This window comes from Manis pentadactyla, chromosome 10, assembly GCF_030020395.1.
Source record: "Manis pentadactyla isolate mManPen7 chromosome 10, mManPen7.hap1, whole genome shotgun sequence".
NCBI lineage: Eukaryota > Metazoa > Chordata > Mammalia > Pholidota > Manidae > Manis > Manis pentadactyla.
Genome location: NC_080028.1, coordinates 18,537,060 through 18,552,984, shown reverse-complemented (window position 1 = coordinate 18,552,984; position 15,925 = coordinate 18,537,060). Strand labels below are relative to the sequence as shown.

Below are 15,925 nucleotides of genomic sequence, written 5' to 3'. Positions count from 1 at the left end.
TGTCCACTTTGTTGTTGTCATTTCCTCTGTTGATTGATAACATTTTAATTTATTGAACTCATTTTATTTTAGTTTTTGAATGTATTTATAGTGGCTGCCTGATGTTTTGACTGCTAAATCTAACATTTAGGTCTACTTGATGATGACGAATTTTATTGGTATAGGACCAAATAATGCCAGTTGACTCTAAGCATCAGGGGACATCATTATTGGTTATTTAGTGGCAAATGTATGCATGGGAATGAGATTAGTTCTCATCAGAAATACAGACTTTGGACTATATCTTTTACATATCATTTTCTAAGAGACCTTTTCCAATTATGTTAGTTGTCATTTACTCATAAATTCTCATTGGCTAAAAGCTGTTTCATGAGCAAGGATGTGTTAATTGTTCAACTCAAACTTTTGGTTTATATGGCAATTCCCTTTTCTCAAATTGCTGAGTGAGATACTGTCATTGAATGATCAAAAGTATTTTTACTGCATATAAAAAAGGTTATTTATGGATTTAGAACTATTTCAATAAAGAAAATAATGTCTTATTATACAGGTGCAGTTACTAGCAAAGAAAATTATCTACTCATATTTAAACCTGCTAGTGAATTCAAAGAATGACCTGGCTCTGGCTCATATTCTCAATATTCCTGATAGAGGACTTGGAAGAGAAGCCTTCACTGATCTGAAACATGCTGCTCAAGAGAAACATATGTCTATCTTTTTGGTATGAACATGTTACATTTTCAAGAGTTTTAAAAGACTCTTGAACAGTGGATCAATGTACTTTAATATAGAATTCTTCTAACTATGCTAAAACAATGTTTAAATTGTGATAGATATTCTAGCTCTGTATATGGTATTTTTATTTTTTACTATATCCTTTCCATTAGAACAGGGAGAATTTCTCTGAAGCAGTGTTACTCTATATGCGTTCTGCAGAGTGCTAGCCCTGTTAAATTCTCCGTGAATAAATATTTCTAAAGGCAGAATTTCCTATTGAATCTTCCTTGAAGAAAGAACAAAAAGTCTGGAAATAATAGGTACCATTATTGGATATATATAATTAACGTTTGTATATTGAAAGCTCTGAGAAGTTCTGCCATTAAGAAATACATTTAATTAACTTTGTTATTTAATCTGTGGTTTCCTAAGTTATTTAATTTGGAACTTCTCAATTATTGAAATTTCAGACAATTTGTCTTTTTTTAGGATGTACTGTGGAAAATACAGCTTGAACATTTCATCTTTGATGGAGATGCTTTTTTGTATAACTGTCGTTTATGTATTTTTATCATTGTAAAGGCAAGGAATTTGAACTACACATGATCAAATAATTCTAAAATGTGAAAGGAAGGTAGGACTTAGTGATCAACTAGATTAACTTAGTGATTAGTCTAAATCTTTAGTTTACAAGTAAAGAAGCTAAGGGTTGGAGAAGTTGAATTAATATCCCAACTTTGAATAAATCAGCACAGTTGACACTGAAAAGTCCCTTTGTTTCATATAACAACTCCTGGAGCCAATTGTTAATCTATGGAAGAATATATTCATAAACTAATTCTTTATAGTCTTATGAATATATTCTTGTGCCCTTAATTTGTCTCCTAAATTGGCTTCTCAGTCTTCACTGTATTGATATAACCCTTGCTGGCATGAATTCTGCATGGCACCTGTTTCTTTGATTATTTGCATCTGAATCAGAATGTGGTATGAGTCATAAAAACTGCTTTAGTTTTACCAGAAATATATAAATGTACCTAGTTTCATTAAGTTGTAGTTTTAACTTACAAAATCATTGGACATAACTAAATCATTTGTTTTAATTCATAGGTGGCCACATCATTTATTAGAACAATAGAGCTTGGAGGGAAAGGCTATGCACCATTACCATCTGATCCTTTAAGGACACATGTAAAAGGATTGTCTAATTTTATTAACTTCATGGACACATTACATGAGATTCTTGGAGAAATACCAAATCCCAGGTAATGACTTTTCATAAATTAAAAGTTGTGTTATTAAGCTATCTTTAAAACTTCATAGAATCAGAGGTAGATTCAAATATAAGAGTTATTGAAATGACCAAGCATCAGACCAAACAGTACAGACAAGAAACAAAATATCTGGATAAATAAATTATGATTACCATGACCTTTCACCCTAAATTTCTGCCTATCTGTGGTTCTAAAATTTTTGCCAAAGTCAAATGATATGTTCAAATTAAATTTGGCAAGAAGGCGGCTTACCATTTATCTTTCTTTGGGAAGAAATAGGTTTTTGAGGACTGGAAATGCATGAATAGATAATTTTTAAAAACTTTTTATCTAACAATAAAGAAAACCCATACCAAGAATGAGTAAGGAAATTGACAAAGATGTGATGATTTCTATTATATTTCTATGATTTCTAATATATTCTATAGAATATGTTCTGTTTTCTGTTTTTTTCTTTTCTTATACATGCATCTTTGATTTACTTGGACTTTGTGATAAAAGTAAGATGTTATTTCTATTTGGTAGACTCCCATTTATAATATAGGTATTAGATGGTGAGTAATTTTTATATTAATTTTGGGGTGGCAGAAGTGGGTTGTGTATGCTAGCAATCATGGTAGATCACTGTCACATTGGTTGGTATGCCACAACATAGTACCAGTAAAAACAGGTGGTATTTCTTGAACACACCTTAAGTGTCAGACACTGAACCAAGCTACTTATGGGGATTATCATTGGATCATCACAATAGCCTTACATTGTAGATACTATGTAGATACCCAGTTTAGAAAGAAAGAAACTGAAGCACTGAGACTAACTAACTTTCCTTAGTCACGTTGTTATTAAGTAGCAGAGCTGGAATCTGAACTTGGTCACTTCTATCCCTGGAATCCATTTTCTTTATTACTGTATCTTATTCCATGAAACTTCATTTGAAGATTTCAAGAAGAATTTTATTTCAGGATTTTATCCTAAATTGCATCCTTCTATCTTGTATGAACATCCACTACAAGAGGACTTAGAGTCAATATCAGTGATATTCTGTACTTCCAAATAATATATTGCTTGGCTGTTTTTTTCTGAGATAGCAGATAATTAATATTTTAACATTTTTTGCCAAGCAACATAACTTATCTTTTGTTAAATGCTATTACAGACTTATAGTAAAAAAGCCCTCCTCAGAGAAATTGACTTTAAATTTTTTTGAGTTTGTTTTACTTCATTTAAATGAAAATTTTGTGCAGCTATTTTTGATTTTTCAGTTTGAGGCATTATTTATTTACCTCCCACCGTGGAAGATGAGGTTCTGCCACCCACTCGCTACCCTCCCAGCACGCCTTTCTTTTCTCCTTCCTTCTACCAGACACACAGTCACATACTCACACTTCTCTTCTTTCATCCTTCTAATATAGTTGTACTACATTTTCAAGTTAAGTCACATTTTAGAGCTTACATTATTATGGCTCTGTAAATATTGCCTACAGCTAAGCTATATGATATACTATGAATATACTTATTTTCTTGTATAAAGTTGTTTTCTAGAGTTAATAATTATCTACCTTTTTACTTTCTAAGTATTTAGCATCAATTCTTTATCAAGCTTCCAATGAAACTATACAGTTTCTTCTTATTAAGTCATCTTTCAGCTCTGGTTTTTGTCCTTGAAGACATTCCTACTGGAGAAATCTATCTCCTTCATTCAGTCTGTGCTTGTGCTTGCTTGCCCTGGTTCAGAGTGGTCTTGTGAATTTTCTTTGCCTCTCTGCCTTGTATCTAGGATCTCATGACTATTTTAAATTGGTAAACCTCTTCTTTTACTCAGATAGTTTTCTGAGAAAAAAGCAAATTACAGACAAATATCATTATTCTTACATTTGATTATATGTAGTCTTATGCAATGTTTCATTTATAAGATTATTATATATATATATATTTAAGATTACTTTTATCTGCTTTCTGGATGGTCTTTGTTTTACTTAAGTTCAGCATTTTCTTTTTGTTTTGCCTTCATTCATGTGAGAGCTGTTCCTAAAATGTTTTATGATTCTGGACTCTCCTTTCATATTTAAAAATGGGGCCCTATAAAGCTGAATAGCAGCTCTGTACAGTGGACTACGTTAGAGCCTAGTAGCTAGTTGGCTTTTTCGTTGGGCATCCTCCAAATGTCAGTAACTATAGGTCTTTTCTTTGGGACTTACCCAGGAGCTTCCACAGAGGCATCCTTTAGTCCTTCTGAAAGTTCTAAGTCTAGGTGGCAACACTCTAGGATTCGAGGTAGAATAGATGCTGATGCTGAGTCCCCTGGTACAGTGTGTACTCAGTCCCTGTGTTTTCAGTGCCTGGTGTCTCTAGGTCTGGAACCAGTCTGGCTTATTTTCCTCAGAGTAATCTTGCTTTTCATGCTGTGCTTTCGTGCTTGCTGTGCAGTCTAGAAGAGAGAAGTGCATAGCCTGACTGCTCAGAATAGGAAAGGAGATTTAAGGGCTAGCTGTTCCTTATGTAGACTGTCAACCAGCTGGTTAGCAACCTCACCTTTACCATAGCCATTATTGCCTCAATTTCCAAGAAATTCTGAGGTGGCTTCTTGTTGGTGCCTCTGTTAGCAGTTACTTAGGTTTTAGCTTCCTCAGTTCTGAGTAGTCAGTTACCACTTCAATCTGCTTTTCATCTTTCCACACTTCTATAACATGTCTCTACTATCATCAGTTATTGTCCCCTCTCCTATTCTTTTTTTCTTGATGAATTTAAAATATTTGCCTTTTTGTAATTTTAGTGGGATTTTAGGAGGGAGCATATATAAATGCATATATTCAATCCAGTGTAATTTGTTATAATTACATTCCCTTTGGAGGAATTTCTGGTTGGGGTAAGTTATCAGCAGGGTAGAAATACATTTTAGAGGCATCTAGGATGAGGGAATAGACTTAAATTCTTCAAATTAGCAGCCAATTATTTTGATTATCCTTTCTGCTTATAATAGTTACTCTTTGTTCCAAGGAAGACACTGAAGAAATCTGTGTCTAAATAGTGGCCATATTCAAGTGGGTGTCTAACTAGTTCACCTGAGCAATCTTTATTGTCTTTTTTATAGTGATTTTTACATATATTAGGTGTATATATTCATTTCATAATTGTGAGTTATTAAAAACTAAAAACTTATATCCTACTTATGCAATAATACTACTTACGCAATAATAGATAGAATGTACAGAAGAAAGGGAAAATGATCTAGTTTGTGGGATCCAGGGATATGAGTGTCAGAAATGCTTACCTGGATGGTTGTTATAGTTGAGCTTCATTTTGAAGGATAAACTTGAAGGAGTTTGCCAGACTTGGAGAAAGAAGGTGAAAGCAAGCCAAGCTGGGGAGAAAGGAAGGTACTCCCTACACTAGAAATAATATGGGTGACTTACTGTGACATTGCTTCATTGCTTATTCATTTTGTCTTATAATTTCAACTTTTATTAGTATGTTAGCTACAGTCTATAAATATTATAAGAAAAAAAGTCTGTTTTTGTCAGTTTCTTTTCTTTTTACTGCCTAAATTCATGAAAAAATGCTTTCCTTTATTCTGCTTCCCAATTTCTAATTATTTAATATATATTTTTTACTAGGCTATAAACTCTATGAGGGCTTTATTGATTTTCTTCACTAATATTCCCTAGTCCTTGCATGTTTCTGGCACAGAGTGGATGCTCAATATTTATTTACTTGTCTGTACTTAACTGAATCATACTCATTCAGTTTTCTACTCTTTTTAAGCTATTCTACCAAAGATTACGTATAATCTTCTAGTAAGCATTGTCTTTGGTCTCTTTTGAGTCCTGAAATTTGGTCTTTTTCTCTCATGGAACTCTTTGCCCTGTAAGTTTGAGATTTCATCCTTCTATTTTCCACCTATCTTTCTGATTGTATATATGCAAACTGCAAATCTATATTTCAGTGAAATTCAAACCTCTCTCTTGAGTTTCAAAAATGTATCATTAAGTACCCATAAGTTGTTACCTCAAACACAATTCAAACTTAATATGCTCCAAACTAAATCTTCACCTTTCCCTGCAAACTTGCTCCTCCTAAAGTGCCCAGCTTGGTGAAGCCTCTCTTCCACCAGCCACCCAAGCAGAAATCTGGAATTCCTTTTTCTCCTTTCTTTTTCCCTTCAGTCACCGAGATCCATCAATTCTTCTTACTTAATATTTTATTTTTGATATTTGTTCTCTTTATCTCTATTCCTATAGCTACCATCGTATTTCGATTTTTTATGGCAAGTTGGTTTTTAGACTTGCATCCTTTCTTGCCTGGACTTTCCAGGTTATCTCTGAGTTGTCAATCTGCCTCCAATCTTGACTTGCCCGATCCTTTTGTCCTCCCTGCTACCAGTGGTCTTTCTTTTCTTTTTTTTTAATTGAAGCATAGTTGATATACAGTATTACAGTGGTTTCAACTATACATAATGATTCAACAGTTACATACATTATTAAATCCACACCCCCAACTAGTGTAGTTACTGTCTGCTAACATAGAAAGATGTTACAGAGCTATTGAGTATATTCTCTATGCTGTACTTTCATGCCCATGACAAATTTATATTATGATTGAGATTTTGTGCTTCTTTATCCCTTTCACCTATTTCATCCATCCCCCTCCCCCTCCCCCATGATAACCACCAATCACTTCTCCATGTCTGTAAGTCTACTGTTATTTTGTTTTGTTTTCTTTTTAGATTCCACATATAAGTGAAATCATGTGGTATCTGTCTTTCTTTGCCTGGATTATTTCACTTGGCACAATACCCTGTAGATCCATCCATGTTGTTGAAAATGGCAGAATTTGTGTTTCTTTTTTATAGTTGAATAATATTCCATTGTATATATGTACCACATATTCTTTTTCCATTCATCTATTGATGGACACTTTGGTTCCTTCCATGTCTTGACTATTGTAAATAATGCAGCAATAAACATGGTGTGCATGTATCTTTTTGAATCAGAGATTTTTTCTTCTTTGGCTAAATTCCTAGAAGTAGAGTTACTGGGTTGTATGGCATTTCTATTTTTACTTTTTTGAAGAACCTCCATATGGCTTTCTCTACTGGCTGCACCAATTTACATTGCCACCAACAGTGTAGGAGACTTCCTCTTTCTATACAACCTCAGCAACACTTATTTCTTGCCTTTTGGATAGTGGCTATTCTAACTGGTGTGAGGTGATATCTCATTGTGGTTTTGATTTGCATTTCCCTGATAATGAACAATGTAGAGCAACTTTTCATGTGCCTATTGGCCATCTGCATTTCTTATTTGGAGAAATGTTTGTTTAGATCCTCTACTCATTTTTTAATCAGGTTATTTGTTTTTTTTTTGGGTGGTTAGCCATATGAATTCTTTATGTATTTTGGATGTTAACCCCTTATTAGATAAATCATTTACAAATATATTCTCCCATACTGTAGGTTGCCTTTTTGTTTTATTGGTAGCGTCCTTTGTCATATAGAAGCTTTTTAGTTTCATGTAGTCCCATTTATTTGTTTTTGCCTTTGTTTCCCTTGTCTGGGAAGATGTCCATAAAAAATTGCTCATGCTTATGTTCAAGAGATTTTTGCTCATGTTTTCTTCTAAGAGTTTTAATAGTTTCATGTCTTACATTTAGGTCTTTAATTCATTTGGAGTTTACTTTCGTGTATGGAGTTAGATAGTAATCCAGTTTCATTCTCTTGCGTGTACCCATCCAGTATTTACACCATTTATTGAAGAGACTGTCTTTTCTTCATTGTATATTCATGGCTCCTTTATCATACATTAATTGACCATATATGTGTTGGTTTATTTCTGGGCTCTCAATTCTGTTCCATTGATGTATGGGTCTCTTCTTGTGCCAATACCATATTGTTTTAAACTCTGTAGCTTTATAGTATAGCTTGAAATCAGAGGGCATGGTACCCCCAGCTTTGTTCTTCTTTCCTGATTGTTTTGGCTATTTAGAGTCTTTTGTGGTTCTGTATGAATTTTAGGATTATTTTCTCTAGTTACATTGAAAAATGCCATTGGGTATTTTGATGTTGTATTGAATACAATATTGTATTGATTGTACAATATATTGATTTGTATTGAATTCTGTAATTGAATTGAATCTGTAAAATTCTTTGGGCAGGATGGTCATTTTGACAATCTTAATTCTTCCTGTCCATGAGCACAGGATAGATTTCCATTTATTTGTGTCATCTTTAATTTCTCTCATGAGTGGCTTATAGTTTTCAGAGCACAAGTCTTTCACCTCTTAGATATGTTTATTTGTAGGTACTTTACCTTTTTTGATGTAATTGTAAATGGAATTGTTATCCTGATTTCTCTTTTTGCCAGTTTGTTATTAGTATATGGGAATGCAACAGATTTCTGTGTATTAATTTTGTATCCTGGAACTTTGATTAGTTCTAGTAGTTTTTTGGTGGGGTCTTTAGGGTCTTTTATGTATAATATCATGTCATCTGCACATAGTGACCGTTTGACTTCTTCCTTACCAATTTGAATACCTTTCATCTCTATCTTTTTGTCTGATTGCTGTGGTTATCAGTACTGGAAGTGAATACAAGTGGTGAGAATGGGATTCCTTGTCTTGTTCCTGACCTTAGAGGAAAAGCTTTCAGCTTTTGCCATTGAGTATGATGTTAGCTGTGGGTTTATCATATATGGCCTTGATTATGTTGAGGCATGTACCCTCTATGTCCATTTGTTGAGAGGTTTTATCATGAATGGATGTTGAATTTTACAAATGCTTTTTCAGCATCTATTGAGATGATCATGCTTTTATCCTTTTTATTGATGTGGTATTACATTAATGATTTATATTGTACCAACCTTGCATTCCTGGAATAAATCCCACTTGATCATGATGGATGATCCTTTTGATGTATTTCTGAATTTGGTTTGCTATATTTTGTTGAGGATTTTTGCATATATATTCATCAGGAATACTGGTCTAAAATTTTCTTTTTTTTTTTTTTATAGTTCTTTGTCTGGTTTTGGTATTAGAGTGATGCTGGCCTCATAGAAGGAGTTTGGGAGTATTCCCTCCTTTTCTATTTTTTGGAATACTTTAAGAACAATGGATATTAGCTCTTCTGTAAATGTTTGGTAGAAATCAGCTGTGAATCCATCTGGTCCTGGTGTTCTGTTTGTTGGGTGTTTTTTGATTACCAGTTTTATTTCATTACTGGCAATTAGTCTGTTCAAATTTTCTGTTTCTTCCTGGGTCCGTCTTGGAAGGTTGCACTTTTCTAGGAATTTGTCCATTTCTTCTAGGTTGTAAAATTTATTGGCATCTAGTTTTTTATATAATTCTCCAATAATTCTTTGTATTCCTTTGGGGTCAGTTGTAACTTCTCCTTTTTCATTTCTGGTTTTATTTGTGTCCTCTCTCTTTTTTTTCTTGATAAATCTGGCTGGGGGTTTATCTATTTTGTTTCTCTCTCAAAGAACCAGCTCTTGGTTTCATTGATTTTTATCCTATTGTTTTATGCTTCTCTATTTATTTATTTCTGCTCTGATCTTTATTATGTCCCTCCTTCTACTATCATTGGATTTCATTGTTCTTTCTCTAGTTTCTTTAATTGTGAATTTAGAATGTTTATTTGTGATTGTTCTTGTTTCTTGAGGCAGGCCTGTATTGCTGTGTACTTCCCTCTTAGAACTGCTTTTGTGGCATCCCACATATTTTAAAGTATTATGCTTCTGTTTTTCATTTGTAGCCATATACTGTTTGATTTTCTCTTTGATTTGTTCATTCATCCATTGATTATTCAGAAGTCTGCATTTAGCCTCCATGTGTTTGTGGGTTCTTTTTTGTTTTCTTCATGTAATTGATTTCTAGTTTCATACTATTGTGATTTCTTCTTGTTGGACCGATCCCTTTATCATTATGTAATGACCTTCCTTCCCTCTTCTTACTTTCTTTGTTTTGAAGTCTGTTTTGTCTAATACAAGTACTGCTACTCCTGTTTTTTTCTCCCTTTTATTTGCATGAAATATCTTTTTCTATTCCTTCACTTTCAGTGTATATATGTCTTTAGGTCTGAAATGAGTTTCTCATAGGCAGCATATAAATGGGACTTGTTTATCCTTTTTGCCACTGTGTGTCTTTTGATTGGTGAATCCAGTTACATTTAAGGTGATTATTGATAGGTATGTATTTATTGCCATTTTATTAATTGTTTTCTGGTTGTATCTATAGTTCTCCAATCCTTTCTTCCTGTCTTATACTCTTCTTTTGTTGTTCAATGGTTATCTTTAATGTTATGCTTGGATTTCTTTATCAAAATATTTTTTTTGTATCTATTATAGACTTTACAATTGTGGTTACCATAAGGTTCATAGATAGTTTCCTAAATATATAACAGTCTATATTGAGTTGATGGTTACTCTATTTCAAACACGCTCTGAAAGTACTACTTTTATATTCTTCCTCCTCCACTCTTTATGTATAAGATGTCATAATATGCATCCTTTGTGTATCCCTTGACTGATTTTATGTATAGCTGGTTTTCCTACTTCTGTTTTTTTAACTTCATACTTGCTTAAGTAATTGATTAAATAATTGGTTTACTACCTTTTCTATAGGTTTATTTTCATGCATGAAAGATATTTAGGCTAAGAACATTTCCATCCTGAGAAGTATCTTTAACATATCCTGTAAGGCTATTTTAGTGGTGGTGAATTCTTCTAACTTTTCTTTATCTGGGAAACTTTTAATCTCTCCTTCAATTCTGAATTATAATCTTATTGGATAGAGGATTCTTAGTTGTAGGTTCTTCCCTTTCAATACATTAAATATTTCTTGCAACTCCCTTCTGGCCTGTAAAGTTTCTGCTGAGAAATCTACTGATAGCCTTATGGAGTTTTCTTATAGGTAACTGCCTCTCTCTTGCTGCTTTTAAGATTCTCTCTTTATATTTAATCTTTGCCATTTTAATTACTGTATGTCTTAGTGTTGCCTTCCTGGGGTCCCTTTTGTTAGGGACTCTCTGTGCTTCCAGCACCTGGGTTTTTATTTCCCTCCCCAAATTGGGAAATTTTCAACAATTATTTCTTTAAAGAGACTTTCTACCCCTTTGTCTCTCTCATCTCCTTCTGGGACCCCTATTATGTGAGTATTGATTCATGTGGAGTTATTACAGAGCTCTCTTAAACATCTTCTCAGTTTTAGAGATTCTTTTTTCTCTCTGTTCCTTAGCTTGGTTGTATTCCTTTTTTCTAATTTCCGTCTCATTGATTGTCTCCTCTGCTTGCAACAATCTATCATTCATTCCCTCCATTATATTTTTCATTTCAGTTACTGTATTCTTCAGCTCTGAGTGGCTCTTTTTCAAATCTATCTCCTTGTTGAAGTCATCCCTGAGATCATTAATACTTACAGGCAGATCAGTGAGCATTTTTATGACTGTTACTTTCAAAATTTAATCAAGAAGATTGGTAATCTCCATTTCATATAGCTGTTTTTCTGGTGTCTTGTCTTGTTCTTCTGTTTGGAACATAGTCCTCTGCCTCCTCATTTTGTGAGGGTTTCTGTGTTTCTTCCTTTGTGTTAGATAGATCCTTGATGCTTCCTGATCTAGGAGTAAGAGGCATCCTTTGGTGCCCAGAAGCTCAAGACTCTTTGGCTAGTTGTGCCTGGTTCTCCTCTGTGGTATGACTGCAGTTGCTGTTGGTGGGCTGTAGGCAGGCTGACTTTCTGCTTTCCTGCTTTCTGATCTTTGTCAGCAGAGGCTGACAGCTCACTTTCGTGTGCCTTTTGTGTGGCAGGAGTGCTTCTGCTGAGATTGTTGTGGGTGGGGCCACTCTCTGCCTACCAGTCAGCAATGGCAGCCTGTGATGGGCCAGATGGGCCAGGCAGGGTGAATGTGCAGGGGAGTGGTGCCTTGGGGCTGAGCCACCAGTGAGGGAGCTGGAGAGTTTAGAGCCGGCTCCCACAAGTACCCCACCCTGAAGGAGGGCCGGGAAAGCAGGCAAAGTGTCCTTCCTCTGCCTGCCATGCAGCAAACTCTGACCATTGTCCGGCTGAGCATGCTGGGCAGGGAAGGTGTGCAGGGAAGTGCTGCCTTGGTGCTGAACTGCCATTGAGGGAGGTGGAATGTTGGATCTGGCTTTCGAAAGCACCTGACCAGTTGGGCTGAGGGAAGGGTGGGAAAGCGTTGTCCACCTGCTCTTTCTCCTCTGGAGTGAACTCCCTCCATTCTTTGCCCTTCTGTCACACTTTCCACTGCTGGTAAATCTTTTAAACTGCAGACTCTTGTTTTAGGTCTCAGTAGAACCAATGAGCATTCCTGTCTTCCACAGATGATAGGAGTCTCCACCTCCCAGAGTGCTCCCATTCTCCCTCGTGTCCAGCCCTGTTAATCACCAAAGCCTAATACAGTGTGGACTCATGTTTCCAGAGCAGACATCAAGGGCCAGATGTGCAGAGTTCCTGAGCCCTTATCCTCTCCTCTCTCTGTTCCTCTCCCTCCTGCTTGTGGGCAGGGATGAGGGAAGGGCCTGGGTCCTGAATGATCATGGCTCTGCCACTCTACCCTTCTGAATTTGGTCTTTCTTTTTCGCCAGGTGTAGATGGTCTGTTCTGCAGTCTTTCCATCATTTCCTGGGTTTTATTTGCTGTAGTTACTTTCTTGGGGTGTATGGCACGGGTTTCTAACTTGCCTTCCTGCATTGACAGCTTTTCCCCCTCACAGGACCATCAGTGGTGTTTTTAAAATAGGAAGTGTTACTCCCATGTTTAAAACCCTTCAATTATTCCATTTTAGGTACAGAGAAACTCCAGAAATTTCAGTAAATTTCAGTATGACATACAAATTCTATATTCTTTAACACCTGACTCTATCATTCTGGCTTCTTTCTTTCAACCTTTAAACTTAGAGATAAAAATGTATTTAACTTAGTATAAGTTTGTTTTGCTTGTCTTATAATTTATAGGGTGGTATGGAAGGGAATCATAACAATATGAGTCCATGGAAGGGTGGGGAATAGACAGGGGAGAAATCTAAAGAGGATTCAGTTTTCGCACTTAAATTTCCTGTGCCAGATTTTTCATCATGCCATTTTAGCTATAGTTTGGCTGCATTTCTACACTTTGCCAGTAGGTGCCACCATAAAATGCATACTGTATTTTCACCTCAAAAATGTCTTAAATTAGGGGTTTTGGTTACATTAATTAGTTCTCTATTGTTCAAATGTTTAAGATTCTTTATTTCAAGTTTATTATGCAACAACTTTTTAAAGCACACTAGTATTATCTTTATTGGATTAAATATACATGTATAGAAAGTTAAATCTGGTAGAAATTATGCAGTCAAAATACTAATGTTCTATTTTTCTTATTAAAGAAATATTTTAGAAGCATTTTGATACTTTTTAAGTATTATCTTTAATCACATTTAATTTGTATTTTAGCAAATAGTTATCAAATTCTTGAATATGATAGAGAAAAACACTATCATATAGTCAGTAATTAAAGTATCAGCAGTCTTTTGTATTATTGCTTATTGTTCTCTTTTAGTCGCTATATTTTGATAGAATTATGAGGATTCAATTATGTTTTTCCTCACTAGTTTAATTTTTCTCTTACTGCCCCAGGTCTCTAATGTGATGCATTTAGCCAGGAGCTACAGTTCACCTCTTTCTTATCCAAAATCTTCTATTAATGTTTATGTAGAGTTGTCATAATGTATTTTTTGGAATGTCTTCCTGAATACCTCCCAACTCAAACTCCCTCTATATATTCAGTATCTCATTATATTATTAGATCAGTTGTGATCACTTAAAGAGAAATATTTTATTCATTTTTATGTCTCTAGTTCCTAGCAATGTTCTGGTGTCATTTGAGTTATAACTTCAGGAGTTTCTAGGCTCTAGAAGCGAGAGTTTAAATTATGTCACAGTGTTGCTGAACAAAAATGAGGAGGTAATGGTTGGCTCTAGTAGTGAATGTATAGCAATAGACTAGTCATAGCACTGCTGTTTGTGGTATTTTGCCGAGGGTCAAAATGTTGTTTGCCAAGTATCTGAAGTACAAATCTTCCAAATTTTTTCCTAGATGCAGTTCTATCAGGGAAATATATCATCTTTAAAATATAGCATATTTGTTCTTGTAGAAGGAATGAGAAAAGGGAGAAAAGGTGACTTTTACCTAATGTCATGAAAGCATTTTTTTTTTGTTCTTATAATTGACATTATGATTCTCTTTCATATTTTATTATCATTTTGAATCTTTTCCAGAGCTCTTCAATTAGAGATTGCTTCCCAGAAAAAACACATAGTGTTAATTGTGTTTTCATTTTGGCTACATTTCATCCAACTGCTTTCTGTTTTTTTTAATTGAAAATGAAGAAAAAAATGAGTTGAAAAAGAAATCACCTGTATACATAAAAGGATTCTTAGAGTCTACTCTGATTTCTGATTATAGATGTATGTCAGACAAAGCCCTCTGATTGACCTTAAATTGAAAATAATAGTGCTGGATACTGTAATTTAAAAGTGCTTCTTAAATACATTGATAAGCAGGGACCTGTAGTGAAAATCTAGGTCAAAAACTAGTGGAAGGAGGAAAGCCAGAAAAGGAATTCAGAAGAGAAGCCAACTTTTATTTTGAGAATATTAACTAAATTTGGTGATTTGGATGGTTTGTTCTTTAGGCATGAAAAGTCTGAGGGGGCAAGGTAGAAAGCCCAGGGACTGCACAGTGTGGGGAGTCTGTTGGGACATACCTACCCTACAGGGCTACCCCATCCATGTGAAATGAACTCAGAGTAAGGTCTTTAACTTCATAAAGGGTTGCTATGAAAACCTACTAAATGGTGAAGTATTTTAGCATTCTATGTAACATTTAGAACAGGACAAGAGTTCCTGCTGTCATCATTTCTTTTTAACATAGTATTTTTCATTTCAATGTAGTAAGGCAAGAAAAAAAATAGGAGATGCAACAGTTTAGAAGGAAGAAATAAAACTTTTCAATGATGATATGACTGTATGTGTAGAAAACTAAAAACCTAAAGGCAAATTATTAAAATTTGTATTTTTTATTTTAATTATTATTTGTTATTGAGGTATCATTGATATACAATCTTATGAAGGTTTCGCATAAGCAACATTGTGGTTATAACATTTACTCATAATATCAAGTCCCCACACACACCACTGCAGTCACTGTCTATCACTGTATAGGATGATATAGCATCACTACTTGTCTGTGCTATACTGACTTCCCTGTGACCCACCCACCTTCATTATGTGTGCTAATCATAATGCCCCTTAAGCCCCTTATTCCTCCTTCCCCACCCACCTTCCCTACCCCTTCCCTTTAGTAACAGTCTCTTGGAGTCTGTGAGTCTGCTGCTGTTTTGTTTCTTCAGTTTTGTTTTGTTGTTGTACTCCACACATGAGTGAAATCATTTGGTACTTGTCTTTCTCCTCCTGGCTTATTTCACTAGGCATAATACTCTCTAGCTCCAACCATGTTGTTGCAAATGGTACGATTTGTTTTCTTGTTATGGCTGAAGATAATATTCCATTGTATATATGTACCACATCTTTACTCATTCATCTACTGATGGACACTTAGGTTGCTTCCATTTCTTGGCTATTATAAATAGTGCTGCAATAAACATAGGGGTGCTTATGTCTTTTTGAATCAGGGATCTTGTTATCTTCAGGTAAATTCCTAGGAGTGGAATTCCTGGGTCAAATGGTATTTGTATTTTCAGTTTTTTGAGGAACCTCCATATTGCTTTCCACAAAGGTTGAACATTTCCCACCAGCAGTGTGGGAGGGTTCCACTTTCTCCGCATCCTCACCAGCATTTGCTGTTCCTTGTCTTTTGGATGTTGGGCATCCTAACTGGTGTGAGGTGATATTTCATTGTGGTTTTAATTTGCATTTCCTTGATAATTA

General features: G+C 34.9%; 1 protein-coding gene across 3 annotated transcripts in view; it reads left to right on the top strand.

Annotated features, from left to right (window-relative positions):
- Window positions 1-15,925, top strand: part of PARPBP (PARP1 binding protein) — a 65,025-nt gene that overhangs the window by 20,911 nt on the left and 28,189 nt on the right. For all 3 annotated transcript variants that reach the window (XM_036891251.2, XM_057486462.1, XM_057486461.1), the window contains exons 4-5: window positions 551-721; window positions 1,828-1,982. In XM_036891251.2, the coding sequence (XP_036747146.2) occupies window positions 551-721; window positions 1,828-1,982 (326 nt within the window). The remainder of the gene's footprint in view (window positions 1-550; window positions 722-1,827; window positions 1,983-15,925) is intronic.